The sequence below is a fragment of the Panthera leo genome, chromosome B3 (genome assembly GCF_018350215.1).
Source record: "Panthera leo isolate Ple1 chromosome B3, P.leo_Ple1_pat1.1, whole genome shotgun sequence".
Taxonomy (NCBI): Eukaryota; Metazoa; Chordata; class Mammalia; order Carnivora; family Felidae; genus Panthera; species Panthera leo.
The window spans coordinates 82,771,194-82,794,729 of NC_056684.1; the positions used below are offsets into that span (position 1 = coordinate 82,771,194).

The 23,536-nt window shown below is 40.1% G+C and overlaps 1 protein-coding gene across 1 annotated transcript in view; it reads left to right on the plus strand.

Moving 5' to 3' along the window:
• Positions 1–23,536, plus strand: part of NPAS3 (neuronal PAS domain protein 3) — an 867,685-nt gene that overhangs the window by 608,506 nt on the left and 235,643 nt on the right. Inside the window, exon 5 of the mRNA XM_042942953.1 lies at positions 2,278–2,367. Within this exon, the coding sequence (XP_042798887.1) occupies positions 2,278–2,367 (90 nt within the window). The remainder of the gene's footprint in view (positions 1–2,277; positions 2,368–23,536) is intronic.

Below are 23,536 nucleotides of genomic sequence, written 5' to 3' on the forward strand. Positions count from 1 at the left end.
TTCTGATAGCAGCACTTTAAGGTTTGAGAAGATGGGTTCACACAACTCTCTATAACTGTATGCCAGGGCATGGCCATTGGGTTGAGTGGAAAACCTGTCAAGGCCCTGTTCTCCCTGGGAGGCTTAAAGGGGGAGGATCCTAATCTTCATGAGTCATCCTCAGAAGACCTCTTGTGTGAGGTAAAGATATTTTGATGAGATCTTTCCCAAATTTCCACAAAGGAAACTTCTTTCCCTTTGCACTGGTTCAAAGCAAGATTACACAGTGCCACACTGCAAACTTGAAAGGTTGGATCTCACGAGGCTCTGGAGGGGGTGACAGTTTTGTCAAAGGGAAGGAGTCCACTAAGTATTTTGTTCCCTGTCCCTTAGCTGATTCCAGGAGAAATATTACAGAGCAAGGTGACAAGGTAACCTCTAGTGGAAGTGACTTGTAAACTCTCTTGTCATCCTACCTCCTACCTATCTTCTAACGGTGGGATTCTGTCATCTGAACAAATCTTTCAAAATGAAGTGACGATTTTTAAGTCATAAGCTGCATCTTAGTGTGGTTTGACTTCACAAACGCTGTGACCATTTCTTTCCATTGACTTACACGTATTAGTTACATAACCTTTGTTGTGAGTGGGGGCAGTATTGTTATTAAGTCCAACTGTCAAAGTTCAAATCCTAACTCCATCACTAACTAGGGCAGACATGTCACCTGCCTTCGCAAAGCCTCGATTTCCTTGTGTATAAAATGTAGATAATAATATAATTACCTCAGATGATACTTGTGAAAATTCAAAGAGATAATACATGCAAACTGCTTAGCACATGTTGCTTAATAAATGGACGGTATCCTGACCAAAAGCTTGCCTATCATGTAATTTGTAATGTAATCATATAATGTGACTTTTGAAATGTTTTCAGAACCCACCTAATCAGATGAGGAGGTTGGACACTACCCACGGTCTCTGACCATTGGGACTCTGAAAACGGATCAGGAAGCCTGGAATCCAGATGTCACACACATACACACACACACGTGCGCACGCGCCCACACACACGTTCACATAGACACACACACATTTAATACATATATAAATATATATATATATTTCATATAGACATTTGGAGCTCAAAAAAGAGTTCAGTATTTTAGGAAACTGAATCTATTGCTGAGATATGAGATGATCCATTTCTCTACCAGAATTTTATATGCTTCTTCCACCTTTCCCTATTTCAAAATTATGCCATTAATTTAGTGTTGCCACATACCTTGATCTCAGAGTGGGTTTCCTGTCTTTCCCAATTCTCAGCCTTTGTAAAAAAACCACGAATCGTGGAAACTTCTTTTTCTGTGCAAGCATCGCTTGCGCAGCCTACCTGGTTAGAGATAAATAAAGGGAAACAAAAGACCTAAGGGGGGGCAGAAGGTATACAATGCACTTTGATCGCAAGCATTTGAAACAAATGTGTTCGCTGTTTGAGTGCTGGACTGCAGTTGGAGTCCATGACGATTTACACCACTCGTCACACTGACAATGCAACCTCCCTTTGGAAAGTGGGCGAAGGTTCCAGAAGCTACAGATGATGTAGAGCATCCTTCTCTCCCCACTCCCCTCCTTTTGTTTCCATTTCAGGAGTTGTAATAGAAACCAGGTCTATCACAATAAAACTTGAATATAGAGTTTTGAAAAAAAAAAAAAAAGGATTACAGTTTGTAAGGTTTCAGCCTATAATCATTCACCCATAATGTATTGACTTTTTCTATTTGTTCTACCACAATAGGCGCTGAGAGTGAGAAGGGCATAATCCTTTATTAATTAGCAAATTATTGATGTCCACAGTAGTTCCAGTGGTGATTTTACTTGCTCTTCATATGGGGACCCTTTCTTCTCATTTCATTACAATTTCCATTCCTGTTCAGCTATTTAATGGAGAATCAGGCTGATTTAATCTCTTAAACTACTGAATCCAAAAAATAAAAATAAAAATAAAGGCAACAGCTCATAAAATCAGCACGACCTGATTTTGTACACGAATATGATGTATCTTGGTCAAAATGACAGAGACATAAGGAAGTCCTTGAAATAAAGGAAAGCTTGTGGTCTTAATTTAGGCCTTTAGTTTGTTCACGTACAGGGCCCTAGTAGAAGATCTTAGGACTTCGGTTAAACAGGAAGAAAAACATGGTTTTAAATTCAGTGTATGTTGCTTTGTATCAGATGCCCTATTAATTAAACCTCCAGCATATGTTTATTAACTTAATTATATATTTATTTTTTCCTGCAGTCCCTGGATGGCTTTGTATTTGCACTAAATCAAGAAGGAAAATTTTTGTACATTTCTGAAACCGTCTCCATCTACCTAGGCCTCTCACAAGTAAGTAAAACAATTTAGATTCTTGACAGAGATTGTGAAGCCTCCTTCGGCCTTGTGCTTTTCCTTCTTCAAGGGGTATTCTGTTGGGCGTGAATTATCACATGTATTCTTTAATGGCTCTGCCTGACTCTTCTTGCAAAGTTGGTGAGAAAATTCTGTCAGTTCGAAACGTTCGGAATAAACTTGTACTCAAAAACTTTAGTTCCCCCCCTCCCCGCCCCCCCAAGGATCATTATTAATTTATTGAGAACAAATGAAGTTTCTGCCCTCAGTTGTTTTGAACTTTGAAACCTCTGTGCCCGGTAGGAGAGGGACACACTAATAGTGCTTCCCTTGTGTCCTATTACTGGATGTTTATGGAGTACCCTGCATTATCCTGGGAGCTGACACAATGACAGGAGTCATTTGGAGTCAAGAAATGCTGAAAGAGACCATTAAAATGTGTTGCAGGGAGGGTCCCAGCAAGGATCTGTTTTGCTGCCTTTGCAAATGCTTCCTAACGCTGAAAGGCAATTTCATAAAATAAGATAGCCTTTCGTTATGTGCACTTTAATTACTCGTACGTGTCTGTCAGAGGTTGAAAACAAAGAAGATGGAGGCAGCTGAGGTAAGGGACAAAATCCTAGGTGTCCATTCTTGATATTCCCCTGGAACACAAAAATTTTACTTCTGTTGGATTCCAGGGCATAGGTTGCATCTACAGAATGCCAAAATCCCCTGAAGAAAAGTTGGCGATTCCACTAATTATCCAGATGTTTTTTTTTTCCTCTCGTAAAAGTGCCGAACATCTGGATACTTGTGCCCATACAGGTGATTGTCTGAGTTTGACCCTTTTCATCTGGTGATTTGGCATGAGGAAAACACAGCCTCGGTGGGAGGGATTTTGTGTGTATGTGATGATCTGCCAAGCTGGATAATCTACTTCTCATTCAGTTGCCCCTTGGAGCTAAAGATGGAGATAAGATTTGTCTCTCTCCTCTTAAGCAAGACCCACCCCAGACTCATTGCTTCCGCAAGTTGGCACTGCTCTAAGGAGGCACCCAGCACGGCTGGAACAGTTTGGCTGTTAGTGAGTTTGCTGGGTAATAGCTAAATTGAGAAAGACACTGGGAAATAATAAAGAAAGATATTTGGCATTTGAGGAGGTTTGGAGGAGGGGGAGGGATGCTGCCAAATGTGATTATTTACTGTTGAGAATCCAAGCAAGGGTCCATTAACTCTTCCTTGAAGAACGCGCGAAGCTATTGGCTATAGTTTATAGAGTAATTCTATTTTATGTGGGTTTCAGCAAACTAAATGATAGAAACTGGGCTGTTGTTAACTCACTGTTAGCATTCTTGCATCTTATTGAAATCTCTGGTTTTGTAATAGCCTTTAATAGACTCTAAGCCTCATCTTAATCTGTTTAGGACCTAGTTTTGAGAATCTTCAGTTTTGAAACAGGTGTGCCCACTATGTGAGTATCTTACAGGACTGGAAACACCACTGTTTGTTGTTCTGCGATGCCCATATTCATCTGTTTTATGCACAGTATCCAACAAAGTTTAATAAGCCAGTGAAGAAGAAGGATGAATAATTAGTTTAAGCAGGTAAATGCTAATTAGGGAACTCCTGAAAAGCATCCATTATATACTAGCTCAAAACACATTTTACAACCCTGGTTAGTGGTGTAATCCAAATTCTGTCAAGGCAACTGCATTTTCTGTAATTGAGATGTGTATGTTTGCTTTGCATAACAGATGGCTCTGTATGCTTAGACTGATAGCTAGGAAAATAATAATTGCATTATTCTGGCCAAAAGAATATTAGCTCTTGGGTTTTGGCCATTTCAGTCAGTCCTCCTGCCAGCACAGCATATGCACATATATGGATTGGATTTTCAAGGAAATTGATGCATCTGGAATAGTGTGGCCATCTGAAATATCATCTGTTCAAGAAAGATTTGGCTTTAACCCTGTGCTGGGTTCTCCTTAAAAGCAGTATATTTCACTGCTTTTCTACTGTAACATTAAGTCAATCTTTTCTTAAAATCTGGAACAAATAATTGAGGTTTCTGCAGAGTAAAGCAGCTGTGTAGACGTTTTGCAGCAGGTGGCACGTTCTGTCTGGTCATTCCCTGCTTCTTTTATGGGATGGGTTTTACAGTGTGGATCAGTAGTCAGCAAGGCAGCATCTTGACTTAACCAGGGGCAGACGCCAGCCCCAACGTGCTGTACCCTCAGTGGTAGATGGGTTCATTGTCGCCAGCAATGGTGGAGACTATGAGGTACAAGACAGAGGTCTTCAGTTGGAGGCACTGTGCAAGTGAAATGGTGAAGGGTCCATCACGAGAAGGTGACGTTTGCAAATGCCGATGTAGGTGTTAACATTGAAAACTAAAGTTTAAAAACACTTCTGGATTAATGTGAAAATAATCTGCTAAGAACATGGCCTGTTTTTAAAAATTAATTCTCCAACTTTGGGAAGGGATTTCCAACCCAGTAAATGTTGTGTTCTCAGTCCCAATAGGGTACTTGAGACTTAACCCTTTCCACCTTTCTTCAGTGACTTCTTGAAGTTGCCAGGTCACGGGGTACTCATGGGGGACATACGATGCGCAATGTACTCACAGTTATTCGGTTAAGTAAATACTTAATCTTTTACACATGAGCGCACACACACGCAGACACACACAAACACGCCCATAATTGAATGCTAACCAAATGTGCTATTTGTAACCTACAACTTTGGCTCAGAAGTTATCCTGTGAAATTCTGGACAGAGATAAGGAGTCTGTGAAATTATGGCCCCTCCGTTTCTTTTTAAACAGTTTCATTAAATAAAGGCGATGTATGGCTGTATCACCAAAGATGTACCCAGTCAAACTGTTAAGGAATATTGTGAGCATGCCAGTTCGTTAGAGCATAGTTATGCCTACATTTGTAGCTCTCAAAATATCCCTTCCTCAGTTTTATATTCCTTCAACATGTAAATAAATATGGTGCCTTTAAAGTGGCTTATGTCCAGGAAAGAATTAAGATTTTATTTGGACTCATGAGAAAATTAAGTAGAGGGACTTGTCCTGAGCTCTGTTGTATAGCATGAATATAGAGACAATCAGAGTGGGTTTTTCCTCTACACTCTGTTGAGTGGAACAGCTCCTGGTTTCCAGCGTGTATGTGTGGCAGTTATTCTCTGTAAAGTCCTTTCATGTTATCATGATGGCAGGAATGAAGGGATCCGTGATGATGTTCAGACCAATTCAGCAGCCCTTTTGACTCTGCCAGAGATATATATTTAAAGCAACATTCAAGGTGTGCTTTCAGGTTGTAGAAATCTGCACTGTTGGAGTGCCAGGGTGGTTCACTGAGTTAAGCATCCAACTCTTTATTTTGGCTCAGGTCGTGGTCTCACCATTCGTGAGTTCAAGCCTGCTTGGGATTCTCTCTCTTCCTCTCTCTCTGCTCCCCTCCATGCTTGCTTTCTCTCTCTCTCAAAATAAGTAAATAAACATTAAAAAAAGAAATAGGGGTGCCTGGGTGGCTCGGTCAGTTAAGTGTCTGATTCTTGATCTAGGCTCAGGTCATGATCTCACAGTTCGTGAGTTTGAGCCCTGAATCGAGCTTTGCACTGTCATTGCAGAACCTGCTTGAGATTCTCTCTCTCCCTCTCTTTCTGTCCCTCTGCATCTCATGCTGTTTCTCCATCTCAGAATAAATAAACTTTAAAAAAAAACTAAATAAAATAAACAGAAACATGCACTGTTGACTTACTTCCCTAGATAAAGATGATTCCTAGTTACTCGCCATGAAGCCCTATCTTAAAAAAAAAGAGCCCCAAATATCATTAATGAGTTTGGTTTGCATGGGATTTAAATGCCTTCTTATACCTGGCAGATAGCCTTCAGAGCTGCTAAAGACAGCTCTAATCCATAGGTATAATGGAATAGGCATAAGTGAAAATGAAGAAAGAAAACAGAGTGTATTCCCTAACACTGAAAATGTAATAATAATACATAGCCTGATTTTATGAAATCTCTTCCGGTATGTCTGGGGCTTAATTGTCAACGGATCCAAAAGAGACTTAATATGATAAATTTTTAAAAATGCTTGTTTGATAAAGGACCTAAAACTTGGAGAAATATTCATTTGTTGGCTTATATCCTCCTCTTTCCACAAATAAAATAGCTTATATAAATGTATATAATAAAAAAAAAAAAGACAATGGCTAAATAGAGCTAAGGTATAAGGAAAAAGAAAAGACAAAAGTAAGTCATTTGTTACCACATAGTAGGAGCACATAATAGAGTCTCTAAGAGGGTTATAAGTGATCTGATAAAGCTTCAAATTTATCTGTGAGCTTCCTGGTAACCAAAGCAAAAAAAGGAAATACAGCCATTCATCAACAAATGAGGAAACATCACTTTTTATGGAAAGCAAAGTTTTTCTGGGACTGCAGCATAATAATAAATCTCAAATACGATCTCCATGGCGGCTAATATGTGGATTATGACATGTTGATTTGCTTCCATTGGAGTTCACATCCAGAGCAAGGCTGTGTGGATCACATAACAAACATGAACAAACATATTTCAAATTTCATGAGCAGACAGAGGACTCTTCCCACCCTCTCAGGTGGTGTGCCAGAGATCATTTTGAGAGTGATTTTCTGATATCCAGGTCTTATAATAGCATTGACTAATTTGATGTTTTATGTGCTTTTATAAATCAGCTTTCCCTCACCCAAACACAAATCCTGCATTTACTCTTAAATACTGATGAGAACTTTGACATTATAGTTGCCAGGGGCAGAGGACATGGGTCCCAGTTAACCAGAGGATAAAAATGGACTTACATTTTTTAAGAACATTTTTCTTTGAAAGTGGGGTGAGAGATGATGATTCTGATGCACACCCGTGCCAGCAAAATGTTTTCAATTTAGCATAGAGTCTTATTTAAAATAAAGTGGGATCTAGAACACACTGGGAGATGAACAGATTTTTTACCCCATGATATCATTAGAAAATACCCTACAACCAGCTAATCACTCTCTTGAGATGCCTCCTAATCCCACCCCCCAACCCCACCTGCCTCCAGTGCCCAGCTTGCCTGAGTCACTTCTCCTCATCACATCCCCATCCTGGTGGAAGATCCCTCCTTGCTGTCATAAGCCAGAGAGAAGAGAGCCACAGACAAGCTTACAAAACTGTCTTGCTCCAAGGCAGCTTGCAGGAAGGGGCAGGGTGGTCGCAGATAGAAGGGCTAATAGAGGTGAGGGTGAAAAGGGGGAAATGATTGTTTTACATTTAGTCTTTTTTTTTTTTAAAGCCATGCGGATATATTTATCACAAACTCCTTTTCCCCATCCTGTTGTTCATCTCCATATTTTAGGTTTCTCTGCATTTGTTATATAGAATGGCAAATAAAATTACAGCGACAGCACACAAGTACAAGGTCAAATAAATGACAGAGCTCAGTCTATTTGTGAAGCTATTCTGAAAGGGAACCATGGTGCCAAATGTGGTTTATTTGAATAATAAAGAAGAATTAGATTCCCTTGATAACTTGGCCGAGGGCCAATAAATCACTGGAGGTTAAAGACGCATTGCAACTGCCATGTCTTTCTTTTCCTTTTGGAAAGTGCACCCTCAACTCTTCCGTTCTACATTTTTTCAATGCAAATCGAGTTGAGGTTAGTATGTGGTTAATATCCTCATTTCCATGCTTGTAAAAGATATATATATATTGCTTTAGAGGGGGGGGAATAAAGTAGACATTAGCTTTCCTTACAAGTTACTACTCTTGTTTGGCATCATCACATAGATATCTGGATCTAAAGACCAAAAAAACAGGTATTAGTTCAACACAGCACAGGGCTTTTAATAATGGGGCTATGTGGTAGCATTTTTTCGGTTGGCGTTCTAAATTTAGGCAACACTGAGAAGACTCCTTGAATAAATGAGTATACGTAGCCCGCCAAATATCGCTTTGTGGCCCCTGTCTTAAAAATCTTGCTAGTAGACATACCTTAACTTGAAAAAAAAAAAAGAAAGAAAAAGAAAAATGTGTAATTTTCCGCAGCTTGTATGTTTTTTTTTCCCCCCAGCAAGTCTGCATTTTTCTCCTGTACTAATCATAAAAAGTTCATCACTTCTTGGTGTAACAAAGAAAAATGCCCTTTTGAATGAGGAAGCTCTGAGGGTTTAGAGACTATTGAGAAAATATAAGTATCAAAATAATTCAGAAACAGTACAAGGCACAGTGGCACATTATCAATTTACAACATTTAAATTGATAAATGCTTGGTGGTGAAGGCCTACAAGGGCACTTTGAAAAGCAAATAGCGACCTGGTGAAGAAATTGATTTTTCCCCCCCGAAAATGACTGCATGATGCATCATTTGACTGCATGCTGTCCGAGTGCTTGACAGAGATAATCTCAGCAATCCCACGGGTGACCTTATCGTTCTCACCAGGGCAACTTTGTCTACGTTCTGACTTTGTGCATGTCAAGGTTCCTCCCTGCAGGATCCTTGGGGGAAAAAGTTCCTCTGTTCGATCCAGATATTGAACTGCTCATTCTTCCCCCTTTTCCTCCCCCGTCCCCCGCTCCCAAATAGGCAAACACGCCTCTTTATTTTATCCATAATTATGAATGAGCCGGGCAGAACACAGCAGCTCCGCACGCTGTATCTTTGTTGAAGGCCTTATTACCTTTTAGGTCACAGACTTCTAGGTGATAATTTATATGAGCAGGGATCTTGTTATCAGAAAGAGTAGAAAGATTCCCTAATGTTCCCCTATCGTAACATCCCATCTTTAGCAAAATGTCAAAAGCTAGCCTGTTTCTTTCCTCCTTGTACTTGCGAGGGTTTTGTTTTGTTTTGTTTTGTTTCCTTTCGTTTCATTTCCTCCCCTCCAGGTTTGACACAGAAAGCTTCTGAACCTGTTTTAATCCATACCCTTTAGTTTTTAATAATGTTGTTTCCTCACCCTCCAGGGATTTGAGGTTGTTTCTCCTGTAACTTTAAAATTATGTAATAATGACACAAGGCCCGGATCACAAGTGACCCAGTGCCATTGGGCCTCGTGTCCCAGTGAGAGCCTCTGTTGCAAAGAGCTGATGTAACCCGTGAGGCTTCCTCAGGACCACTGGTGTTCAGAAAATGTTTTTTTTCTGCTGGAGAGGAATAATTGACAATTTTTTATGCTTAAAATTTTTCTGTTGATGTACGTGCATGTGTGTGTGTGCGCCTGTCTGTTTATCAGTAATCTTCCTGCCACACGGCTTGTCGTTGGTAATTACAATTCTTGATTAGCCACTTCTTGAAAGCAGCAAATACCCTGCCTGGTTTGGCACCCTCAAGCTACAGTCCCCACCGGCTTTGACACCCTCAGTTCACCATATTCAACCCCTTTTACCTCCTTCTTTCATCCACAACATTAATTCTGAGTGAACAAGACGTGCTTCCTTGCTTTTGACAAGATTTGCTGCAGTCTCATGCGACAAAAACCCAACACTCATTCCAGATTCAGAAAGTAGGATTTATAACAGCATTTTAATTTAATGTTGGATGTCGAACATATAAAGAGATCACAGTAGTACTAGAGCTGAAAATTGATGCCTTTTTTATTAGTGTCCTCTCAGAAGTGGGTGAGACGCTGTTTGTGCAGTGGAGCACAGAGGAGCACAGTCAGATGAATGAGGATATGCTATCTGCAAGGAATCATATTTCAAGCCACTGTCGGCCTCTATTGATGTGCTCAGAGTTGAAAGGTTATGCTAGTAAATGCCATCCGAATTTCCAGCATTAGAAATCGGTAGAATAATCTGCTGGCTGTCACTTTATGCTCAGCCTAAATGCACTGCGCGGCGATGTTTTACTTATTTTAACTCGAAATTAATTTCTTATTGCTGGTGCATTTCTTTCTCTCTCCCAGGCATTCATCAGTCCCCAAATGGGACCGATTTTTAACACGCCATCTGAGTAAACCAAAATCTCTGAGTAAAAATGAAGGAAATCCGCATCATCATACATGAGAATTATAGTCTTCTTATTTATTCCTTTGAACATATTTTACCAGGCACTGAGACTAAAACACAGGAAGTCCTGTCTGCAATGGGGGCTTTTCTAGTCAGACTGTATCACAGCCTCACAAGACAATAAAACGTAGGCTCACCATTTTCAGATGTATAATCTGAAGACCTTTTACATGGCTTCTTAATTTCTGCAGTTAATATGATCCAGAGAAAAAAAGAAAATGAAGTGTCTTCATTTTATGGGATTGGGAAATACAAAGCCAGGGGAAAAAAATACTTTTTGAGGGGCTAGCTTGTTTTATTTGTGTGGATAAAATGGTAGTTTCATTTTTGCTTTTAAAGTAGAGCACTGAGCAAAAAAGTAAGATGGAGAAGAAAATTTAGTCATCATTCTAAGTCTGTAATTTATTCATTTTTAAATAATGAAATGGTGTTTTTTCTGAATTAACCCATGTATTATTCATGCAGACGTTGGCAATGTAATATCCCTGGTTTTCTGGAAAGCAATGTACATTTCTTTGCCTGACAAGCAGTATTTTCTATATGGTATTAATTTAATGGCTTATTTTATTATGCAAAGTTGGAAAGTAAAGATAATTTCTGTCTATAACGTGGTGCTTATATAGGCAATATATGCAAAATAATACCTCTGCACCTAAACCAGCTATCCTCGCTCACTTAGCCTGGCCCCTGTGAGAGTGAAGAGGGAAGGCACAGTGCTCATATGAAGAATAAGAAATAACTTGACCTCTGGGGAAGGAGGTCATAGAATCGTTAAATTCATGTGAAATCCAAATTTCATTTCTACACGCACACATTCAATCTATATTGGGTTTTCGCTCTTACATAAGAAGACATGGTTTTCATGACAGGAGTAACATGGCGACAATTTCAGTGATAATTTCAGTAGGAAAATAATAAGGAAATTGACTTTAGTTTTTTGCATAAGTTCTAGAACTAGGCTGATAACCTGAGAATCGATGCCAGTTTTAGACAACAAATGCCCTGTGGCTTTTATCCTTGTTGTTCCCCAGTCCCCTTTGGATGACTGTCCAAGATGCGATCTCTTTTTCCTAAGTAGTCATTTTTAAAGAGACCGAGAACAATTGTTTCAGTGATTTAGAGCATCCTTTGATGTGCACACCTATATACATATATGAATGTGTAAGTTGCTTTCTTTCTGATTTGGCTTTTATGCCTACTGCATTTTTGTCTACTGATGGAAATAATTTCCAAAATGATTCACTAAAACAACAAACCAGGTTTTCCTTTGGGTGTCTCCTCCCCTTTCAGCCTCCTACAACAGCAAATTTACCACATTCAGTAATAAACAAAAACTTCCTCTGATGCTGTTAAATTGACATATGCCGGCAGATTATATCTACTACTTTCAATAACTACGCAAACTTTCCAAGAGCAAGAGAACGTATGCAGAAGGAACTTTTTCTTGGGAAGGAAAAAAAAGTGATTTGGGATAGGATTTTTTTCAGGGCAAGTTATGGCCTTTTGCAGAGGCAGCAGAAAATACCTTTGTACCAGGTATGACATTTTGTAGATCTCAGAAGTGTATCAGTGTTGCAGAATTTGAATTCAGGTAAAGAACCATGCATTCCATTTAGTGTCGTCTTCTACGTTTTGGAGAAGCAAGCTTTGTATCAAGCAGCCTCCTCCCTTCTGGCCTCTCTCCCTGATAGGAGCCTCGCTTTAGAACCACAGGCAATCCCTTTTAGTAATGCTTCACCAAGGAAACAATAGAAGATTGCCTCTCGATTAGGAAAGAGCTAAGGCTTTAAGGAGCATAAACACATACACGACGTACGTGAACCTCTGAGTTTTATTATTACTCTGTAGTCTCTCTGGACTTTCGGGTGTTTGTTCCTACCGTACTTTATTAGATGCTTAGATCTGGTTCATCAAAGTCCCTAATTGTTGAACTTGATACTTTGGAGAGCTTAAAAAACATTTGCGCAAAAGTACTTGTCTATATATCTGAGAAGTGCTGAGAAATGTTTCCAGAAAACAGGAATGGTCGCATTAGCTAGGATCTGGTTCTTTCCCATGAACTGTGCTGGCTTGCTTTCTTTTAAGAAATGTCAAGGCTAGCAAAATTGTGAAATGACAAGACAAAAATTATTTGTGCTGTGAAACGTTCCTGTAAGTGGTGAGTTTCTTTCTTGCTTTTAAATATCTATGCAGAGAATCATTACTCCTTGATGAAATCAAAAGGAAGGGGGTAGAGGAAACAGAGAGGCGCAAAAATTAAAGTGTTCGGAGGCATTTCACTTTAAGATCAATCAGCAGCGACTATGTGGAAATAAGGTTATTCTGGCAGACAACTTCTGAAGAGCAAGCGGGGCTCACCATTCCTAGTTAAGTATGGGGATCTCCTCAACCTGAGTGTCCCAGTGTAATAGGGCTGTTATTTGCAACCCCCTGGTTCTGACGAGGGAAACATGATCAGACTGTGTACTCTAGTTGGCCAGGATCACTTTGAGCTGCTGTGCTGCAGAGGCTTAGCATGCTTGTGATGTCCTGTCTGCATATCTGTGGGAATGACAAAAGTCTGCACATCCCTCAGGACAGAAGATGCAAATTACAGGAAAATAAGAGGTGAGACTGGGAACCAATTCCCTGAAATAAAAAAATAAATAAAATAAATAATAAAGGAAAAAAGGAAAAAAAAACATAATTTTTCCAGTTCATTAATTAAAATTGACATTGCAGGGTTTGCAAAGACCAGGAAACGACTGCGCCATTTCACCACATTTCAAAACCTTTTCACTTGAGCAGACAAGTAAATCATGCAATTACTGGGACTCATTCAGCTCTTTAGTAAAAACACAGGCCTGCAACCTTGGGTGTAACATACATTGAAATTAGAAGAGTTGAACTGAAGATATTTCTAAAATGTCACAACTGCTCTGTGACACTGGATGATATGTTTATCCATTCATTATCACTGAGAACACCTGGGGCGGTGCTCAGGAAATCAGATAGTGCCTTTTAAAATAATTATAAAAGAAGCATAGATTAGCAAGCTGAGGGGGAAATAGACAATCCTGAATCACGATGCTCCTAATTTTGATCTGTTTGGGGGCATCAGCTTCCAAGTCACAACAGTGTAATAACTGACTGCAACTGTCAGCAGCACTGAGGAGAGAGAGTGCCAAGTAGGACTATTTCTAAAAAGCAAATGTTTTCCTGGAGACGAAATCCCAAGCATTCATTTTCTGTTTAGAAAATTAAAACACCACATCCATTGGTGGTGTTTCTGGTGTCAGTTTCTGGCTTGATCCTTTTGTCTTTGGAGAAACAGGAGACAGCGCTCCGGACTGAGATCCAGGAGACCTGGTTCTGGTCTTGCCTCTGCTGCTAATCAGGCAAGAGACCTTCCAGAAGCCTGGATCTTAATTTTTCTTAAGTGTGAAATGAGGGGGTGATTTCTCAGGCTCCTTCTTCTTTAAAACCTGTGCTCTCTGAAATTCATTCAACACTGGACGTTTTCTCCTAAGCACTAGGGTAGGGGTGGAGGAGGGGAGCCTGGAAGAAGTAGGCTATTTTATTTTTAACCTTCAAAGGAATTTAGTTGAGCAGATGCTACCCTGAACTAGTCAGAGTAGAAAAGAAATGATATGGCTTTTAAAGGGCACATCTAGCATATCTACTGGGGTAAAGTAATTCTGGCAATGCTTCAAAGGATATAACTTTTGATGGTAAAGTAGGTAGGCTATGGAATGAAATCACATATGGCAGGCTGTCAAAGTCTCCTACACTTTCAGTACATTTATATAAGTGCAAATGGAGGCTGCTTAGATGGGGCAATTTCCTGCTAAGACTGCTCTCAGATTATCTGATATTATTTGACTAAATTATCTCTGTAGAAGCTGAGGACAACTTTTATGATCAAATATTTTGAAATTAGTTTTCCTCGTTGGCAGATTATCTGAAATATGAATTGCTCTCGTTTGAGCACTTGAAATTGAAAGGCTCTGGTAATAGCAATTATAGAAAAACAAGGGTACTGAAGTGCTGTATATCACGCTGGAGGGAATATGTTTATAGGTCAGTGATGTCAATAACTGTAGTTCTCCCAGATACCTCGCCGTTACCCTTTTATCCTGGACTAATTCAAAGGACAGACTGACTTTCTTCTTAACAAGGGTATTTCATTTTTGCGAGTAAATACTGATTTTATTGACGCTAGACACTTAAACATGGTCAGTTCATATTTATTACATTTCCCAAACCTTTCATAGGGTGTCTGAGGACCTAAAGTGTATGAACACACTGAAATGTATAAAATTCTAAATAATTCTGAGCTATTATTATCTATATGATTGACTTGTGTATTCCTGGTGTCCTCTCTGCAAAGCCGTGGCATAACTACGTGGATCTTCTCTGCCCATGTTTATAACTTCCTGATGAACAATAATTATAAGTAACATTTATGAAGCCATTACCCTGTGCCAGGCATTGTTCTAAGCACTTTCCTACCATTAAAGTTTGTAACCCACCATTGTTAGGCCTGGTGACTATCCCTATTTTATAGATAAGACAACATAGGCTCAGAGAGGTAAAACAGAAGATCATACATCTAGAAAGTGGCAGAACCTGCGTTTAAACCCATCCCACTTTAAAACCATCCCACCTCAAAGCACTCATTGTTAACCGTTAATGCCAGCTGCCTCTGGGGAGTTTTAGGTAATTAACAAATAGAACTATTCAAGGTTTATGCGTTAAGAGAAACTGAGACTTAGAGCAATTAAGCATCCTGCTTAGTATCATAAAATAGTTATTCTCACAATGCCACTGTATATAAATGAACTTCTGAAAGCATCGGTAAAGTTATATAGCTATATCCAAAACTTCTGATGTTGCACATTATGAGAAATACTCTAAGATTCGATAGCAGGCCCAGTAATCAAGAACAAGGGTCTAAACACAGCATACCCATGTTATTTGCCACACATTTAATGTGTCTTCAATCATGCCAGCATTCGGCTAGCACTGAGTGACCCACATGTGTCCAAAATTGTGCTAAAAACTGATGTTGTTAGGCGTAGTTCCTGCCTGCTCAAGGACCCAGTGTCTTCTCTTCAAGATGCCATAGGCATGGCAACCAACTTGCACTGACCTGTGGAGCGTCGATCTCAAATATTTTAATGAATAATGAATGTCACACATTTCAGTCAAGAGATGCACTATAAACCACAGGAGCAAAGAATGTGGGTAACTAACTCTTCCTGGAGGAGTTTGAAACGGATTTGCTCCGTTTATTTATTATCATTAATAATAATGATAATAATAATGATAATATAATAATAATAAATGATTTTTAGGTCAGGCCTTGATGGGCATTTTCCACATGGAAAAGGGGAAAGTGGTATTCTAGGCAAAGGGAGACATGTTTGCAAAGTCCTTGCTTATAGTAAGAGAGGAGTCTGGGAAGTTAGGACAGGGCCAGATTGAAAATGGTGTTGTAGGAAGCTAAGGAAATTGGACTTTCTCCTTTAGATTCTGGGGAACCATGAAATGCTTTAAAGGGAAAAGTGAAATAATAGATCTGTGCTTCAGGGCCAAAAAATTTTATTCTGGAAAAAAAAAAAAAGATAGGTGGCATCTTCCAATTAAAAGGCAGATAAATGGCCCAAGGAAGAGATGAAAATCAAATTATAATAGGCACACCAGTAGAAATAAAGAAAAGGGGATGGATTTGAGAGGCCTTTTTCAGATAAGATCAATGCTTGGTGACTGATCCAATGTGGTGGAAAGCAGGAAGGAAGTGAATTTTTAAAACTTAGTTCCAATTTAGACATGTGGCATTTGAGAAACTTGTGGGATGGCCTGTTGGATAAACAGGCTTGAGAGCTGGAAATAATGGGTTTAAACTTACAGGTTGGGCAGTGGTTAGCACGTAGATTGTACCTGGATGAGAAAAGGTAGATGAGTTTCCTAAGGATCTTGAATTTGCAGTTCAAGAAGGAGGGAGTAGGGGCCACTAAGAAAGTAATCCTGAGAAGATCCAAATTTACTGAGAGGCAGAGAAAGAGAAGGTACTATATAAAATGAAGTAGAAATGATTAGAAAGTGAGGCACGTGGGTGGCTCAGTCTATTAAGCGTTGCACTTTGGCTCAGGTCACGATCTGAGTTTTGGCTTGTGAGTTTGGGCCCCACTTCAGGCTCTGTGCTGACGGCTCAGAACCTAGAGCCTGCTTCAGATTCTGTGTGTGTGTCTCTGCCCCTCCCCAGCTCACACTCGCTCACTCTCTGTCTCTCTCAAAAATAAATATTTAAAAAAAAAAATGTTTTAAAAGAAATTATCAGAAAGTGACCTGGAGCATCTCTTCCTCAAGAAGAACCTGGAAGATGTCATTAGGAAGGTCAAAGAAAAGGAAATTTTTCAGAAAGGATGTGATCATGTGCCTGAAAGTTAGAATACTATGAGGACAGGAAAAAGCCATTGCATCCAGCAGTTAGATTACTAGCAATGTGAATGTCATCTCTAACACCATGAAGGCTGATACCAAAATGCAGCGGGTTGTTGAATGAGAGGTACAAATGTATCTAGTTGTATTAGCCTCTCTTCTAAGCGGTTCAGGGGTAACGTGGTTGGGTAGCAGATGGGGAAGGTGGTTGGGGGAGACACAGGGCTGCTAGATCTCATTTTTCAGCTTCTTTGAGTTGAACACTAGGTTGAGAAGTTGGGCATGCAGAAAACATATATTAAAGATTCAAAAGAGGGATAATCTTTGGACCCAGGACTCAAAAGGATAAGCTTAGTAGTGTGAAGGCCATGAACCTGAAGAAATAAAAAGGAATATTTCTTGCTTATGCTAGAGAGAATTTGAGGTATGGAGGAGGAGAGGTGAGGAGGTATGAATTTGAGGTATGGAGGAGAATTTGAGGTATTTGAGGAGATTGGAGGTAGAGGTGGGGAAGGAGAGAGATTTGTTTTAGAGGAATTCATCGTGTTGCTCACTGAGTAAAGGTGAGGCCAGAAAAAAATCTAGGTAGTTGCCTTTGCTGGGATTGATCAGCCTTGGCCCATCCACACAGGGGTGCAACAGACAGAGATAGGAAGTACCAGTGGGGGTAGCAGTAAGGAAAGATCAAAACAGGAAAGTCCAGTCAAGGTCAAGGCCAGGGTAACTCCCTTTTCTGTCAAACCCAATGTAGGTATCTCCCATGAGCCAAAAATCCTAGGATATTCTGGAGGGAGAATGGATTCAACAGTGGGCCAACACCTTGTGCAATTAACTAGCACCGTTTAATGTAGCTCATTAACCACCACCGTAGTCTGCCAGCGCTGACGTTTCCACTGGTAACAGATGCTGAGGTCCACTCAGAATATCAGAAGCCAAGATTCAAGGGTTGTATTCACTAATCCCCCTACTAACATCTGATCATTTGTATAGAAAGGAAAAAAATGGAGAAAGTACTTTCTGTTAATATCGTTAACTTTGAAATCCCATCTTTGCTTCTTTTTCTGCTTCTGTTAAACCTCATATGAGCAGCCCATATGATGGATGATTTTGCAAGTCTCTCTTTGACTTTGTAGATTTTCCACTGGTCTTTAATATTCTCTCTGAAGACTGAGGCTCCCACATTGCTGTTCTGCTCATCTGTTTCTCCAACCAATCCGTACATGATTGGTAAAGAATATCTTCAGGAGGCACAATGTCTGAGAACATTACAGTCCTTCACTGAGCTCTTGGTGAAGGAAGTGATTTGTTTGTTTTGTTGTTTGGAGTTTATCTCATGGTGAAAAAAGAAGCCTTTCTAACTGTTCTGTTTGTCACTGGTTATAAAATAGACAGCTATTTAATAATTATAAGTAGACTTCTTATGTCTACCGGAGTGATGATTTGGTTCACCTCAGAGTAGGTGATACAGAAAATATAAATTCAAGATCTAGAGAAAGAGTCTCAATCCTGCTTTTTGTTTCTTCAGAACGAGAATAAAGGAAATAAGGAAAGGGAGTGGAGAGAGAGAGAGGGCAAGCTAAGAAAGAATAAATTATTGTTAGTCCCCCCAACCAACCCCTTACAGCCCACCTTAACCCTTGGTTTGCCAAGTACAAACCAATGACAATTGGCATTTTACAAATATCTAAATGGAATGTATAAAGTAAGCCATGATATATGCCTGCTTGCAAAAGTGGGCCTATTAAATGAAACAAATGCCATCCGTGTCTGTTTCCAGCTGAGGTTATAATGTGTGGGTGGGGTGGTCGTGAGAGCCAGTTTTCCTTGCCTTCGGTGTCATAAACCACAGTTTATGGTACCATATGAATTTGTAGAGCTGATTGTTTTATTATATTTGAGTGTAAATTTTTCATCCCTTTCAGTTCTGCCACCATTCTGGGAGAATACAGGTTTTGTGCTGATACGATGTTTCCCAGCTCTAGGCATGGCCTACCCCTACAACTGACTGTAATTTACTTTTTGGTGTCTGTCGCCTTGAGCTTGCCTTCTGACTAGCTTGTTGAATGATGTGCTAATCCATTATATTTTTCAGACAAGTGTATCGACCAGTATAAACAGACTGGAGGGCACAAGCCTAAATGAAAGCTATACTTCCCTGAATCATTTAAAAAGCTCCTGCTTGGTGGCAGTGCAAAATAACTTGGCTCTGTACATTAAGTAAAGGGGAAGGAGATCTCAATAAATAAAACAAAAAATTGAAATATCCCTGCCTACAGGAGCTTAGTCCAAGTCTCAGATGTTCACCTTCATTCACCTCTATTTTTGTTTAACATGATCAGAAGGGGCCACTTTAAAATGTCCTCTGCTAATACAAATCCAGAGTGAACCACAGCATTCAGCATCTCCTGCCACTGGTGAGCATCCTACCTGATCCTCAAGTGTCTTTCACCTGACATCACTTGCATAACTGTAGCATGTTGATAAACAGCAGAGAGCAGGCACTCGGAGGAATGGCAGCCCAAAAATGAAACTTTAGCTCCGCCCCTTCTGAGTCTCTCCCTTTTTCAGAGACGTGAGAGTGGATGGCCAAATGGGTTGAGGGAAAGTTTCAAATTAATCTTCCATTTAAAAAAAAAAAAGGGTCAGCCGAGCCTAAGCCCTTCGATTTACAAGACCAAAGCCATGAGGTGAAGATTTACTGGTCGAAATGGGAGTCAAGATACAGTAGCCGCTGAAACTTGTGGTCGGTACATTGAGATTTAGCCTGGCACCAAGTAACGTTTTGGAAAAGGTGTTCTTCAACAAAAAATACAGCACAACCACAGGAAAGCAATTCCCTGATGATAAACAAAGGCTCAGGTTTTTTTCTGACACCTTTGATGCCTGTTACTTTTACAAAGAGTTGCATTGGGAATTGCTCCTATCTCTTCAGGTTACCAGTATAAAAAATATCAATCCATTCTTCCCAAATCTCTTGCTCTCTGCTTCCTGAGGTTTGAGAGGCATACTATGTATTTTTTGCTTTGGATTTATTCTTCGTGGCCAGATGCAGACCATGATAGACCCTTCAGTCTGCAGAAAGAGGGGGGTGGTTTCAGAACACATTCCTGAACGTTTCATTGGATGGTCATGGTCATCATGTAAGGCTAAGTATGAGGCTTTTATGCCCATTTGACAGATGCAGAAACTAAAACTACCCCTAGTGAATGGCCAAGGTCATAGAGCTAGTAAGTGGCTTCACCTCTGACTTCCCACTTCCTTTCCTGTCAAAGGTACCCAAGCAACACTGAGACTTTTTACTCTCCTGCTAGGGAGGGGAAGCCAAACCGAGCATGGCGTGGTCTCTCTTTCCTCTAACCTGATGTAGCAAATGCTGCCAGGCCACCAACAATCCAGCCCCCAAAGAGCTTTGCTCTTTGAGGGAGATAGAGGAAATTAAAACGTTGTTGAACGAGAATGTTTGTGGAGATCTTGAGCCATAGCCCTTAGGACAGTTTAAAATTCCGAGCCTGCACATGCACAGACCTGTATAAGGAGAATCAGTGAGTAAATCCTTCCCTCAATTCCAAAAGCAAATAAAAGGACCTTTGTGGCCACACACAACCCTTCTTTGATCTCTGGTGCAGTATCTCTCAGCTTTGTGCCTATTTTAAACATACTACATGGAGTTTGAAATTCACTTCTGGGCCTTCGACAGCCTGTTGGGTCAGCGTGTTCTTTCTAGTTATTTCTGAAAGAAATTACTGCCCACAGCTCTCTTTGCTATTTTGAGAATTCTAAACTCACTCTTCCTTCACCTCCTCCTCCCATCATGAATCGGATGAACTACTGCTAGCCATCCGCTGCTCACTCAGAGTTTTGGCCAATGGGCCTGGTAATCTAGCCTGCATTTATCAAGGGCACTGAATAGTTATTGACTGACTGACTGACTGAATGACTGGATGAATATCCTCCAACTTCCATAGAGTATTTTCCTCATATGAATAATCCTGCATTCGGGGGAGTTTTAATGAGATAGTCCATTCTGAACTTTGTTTCAGTCTTCCACATTAACGGGCTGAGGGGAGGCATGACTAGGATCACTTGTGGTTTAGGAAGACTGGTTTGATGGGCCAACTGACTCATCATCTAATCAAACCAGGGGGAAAAAAAAACAGAGTTACCTTTCCTCACAGAACAACACATTCAAATAACGGAGTTCAAATATTATCGGCGTTGACATAGCAGGAAATGGGAATGAATTTATATTTATCGAGAATAGACTATGCACCAGGCTCAGTGTTAGCAGCAGTAGCATTAACAACAGCAGCAAATTATATCTGTTCAAGCAAATGTATATTCCAGAAACTATACTAAATGTGTGATTTCTCAGTTAATACAACAATGATATGAGGTAGACCCTATCAACAATAGCTTCATGAGGTAGATTTCATCATTCCCATTTTAATTTTCATTTTTGAGAGAGAGAGAGAGAGAGAGAGAGCGCACGCACGCATGAGTGGGGGAGGGGCAGAGAGAGAGGGAGACATAGAATCTGAAGCAGGCTCCAGGCTCTGAGCTATCAACACAGAGCCCAACACAGCACTTGGATGGTGACCTGAGATGAAGTCAGATTCTTATCCAACTGAGCCACCCAGGTACCCCCTTCCCCCCCCACACACACATCATTCCTATTTTATCCAGAGTAACCAGTACCAGCTGAAGAGCTCTAACCTCTCTGATGAAAAAGTAAGGGTGTTTGGGCAGGCTTTATGGGGAAAATGAATCCCAGGATGTGTCTTGAATGTAAGCCCTCTTATTCACACATCTCAGTAATCAGACCTCATACCAAAGTGAATAAACAAATACAAAAATAAATCTCCTTTGGATTCAAATAATAAACCTTTGCAATCAGAGAAACATCATATTTTATTGGATGATTTGGGCTGGGCAGTTGAATGATCTATAGGGTCTCACTATGTGACTTGACAGATTTCATATCTCAGTTCCTTGGTATTTTCACCTGTAAAACAAGAATAATTATTCAAGCTCTCTATATATTATAATGAGAGATGATAAAGATTGATGGAATATAGATGCATAGAATGAAAGATTCAGAATAAATGTACTCCTGAGTTCATAGATATGCTATTACTAATAATGGAATTGTCTTACTCAGAAATAGTGTCCCTATTTGGTTGTACATTTAATTATGAGTCATCTTTTTCCCCCTCATTCAACCAATATATATTAGACATCTACTCAGTGGCACTATGGGGAATAAAAAGATAAAGAAGTCAGCCTCAATCTAGAAGTTAAAAAAATAACTAATGTAATAAAATATGTACCTTGATTTTTTTTTTGAAAGCTGCCAAAGTTGGCAATAAAGCTCTTGTTGTGTCTCCATGATGCCAAACATCAAGGAAAAATGGAAAAGTTCAAGCAATAATACAGATGTTTCAAAACATCTGGATGTTTGCTATCCTGTAGATTTACCGTATGGATCTCCTACAAAGCTCTTCCGTTGTAGTTCAGGCTTTCATAATTAATTTGATGTTCTGTTTTTTGTGTTTCGTAGACCAGCTCTTTTACTAAAATCCCTTTGTCTGTCATAAAAGACTAAACCTTTTGTACTTGATGGTCTTAAAGCTACAGCTGCAATGTGTATAAACCCACGTGCTATGCTTAGTGATAGCTTTTTAATATATTTTAAGTGTTCTGGGAGTTGGCCATGAGGCAAACTAAGTAAGTGCTAACAGGGCTTATACTCAAGCCAGTTAGAGGCCATGGGAGCAGGCTCCCTGAGTGGAGGTTTTAGAGCCACCAATCCCTTCTTGATCCATTGGGCAAAGGGAAGAAGCTGCCAAAGGTGCGATGTGAAAGCTGGTATCTCAGACATGTCAGATAAAAAACCATTGTTTGCTGTGAACCTAATCCGATGCTTAATAATTTCCTTCTAAGATGACTCCAGGGCAGGAAGGGGGAAGGGAAGTAATTACAGGGGAACCGAGAGAGGCCAGATGGCAGATGTGTTTGAAAGGCCTGACAGTGACCTGTGGGCTTCGAATGCTGGGGAGCCTTTTGCATCTCCTTTACCCCAGCCTGCAGACTTCCAGCCAGGGTAGTTACCCTCAGTCCCCGCAGGGCAGTACAGAACCAGGTGTGGCTGCCTGCTGCCTCATTTCTTTGCAACTGAGGCCATCATCTTCCTGACTATAAAACAAAATGGCTCGGCTCACTCTAAGTTTTCTTGGAAAAAATCTCATTCTTATTCATATCTGCTGGAAGCCCCAACTCTGGCCTAGAACTAACTATGCTTTGTTTAATTTTGTTGGTTTTATCCCCCCCCCCCAAAATGGCTCATGTTGTTTTAATTACTTTCTGTCAGTACTTGGAAGAGCTGGTTTTGAAGTAGCTGTCCATTCCCTCCCCCTGCCAAACATGGTGATCCGTTTATGCTTCTAAACCCAAGGATTCATCCACACATCAAAATATGTGAACCTTAGCAAGATAAAAGCTGTCCAAACCTGATTTTGTTTCTACACAGATGGCTATAAACATGACACTGGGATATTAGTCTTGGCTTTTCTTGACAGACCTGAAAATTGGCCATGCAGAACTGTTTAAAATTGGTAGGAAAAACTTACCCTGAAGTTTACTGTTGATGAACACAAGAGAAAGCACGTAATTAATGGAAATGCATGTCAGAATAAAGAAAAATGTGTTATTCCCTTCACTTCTGAGTC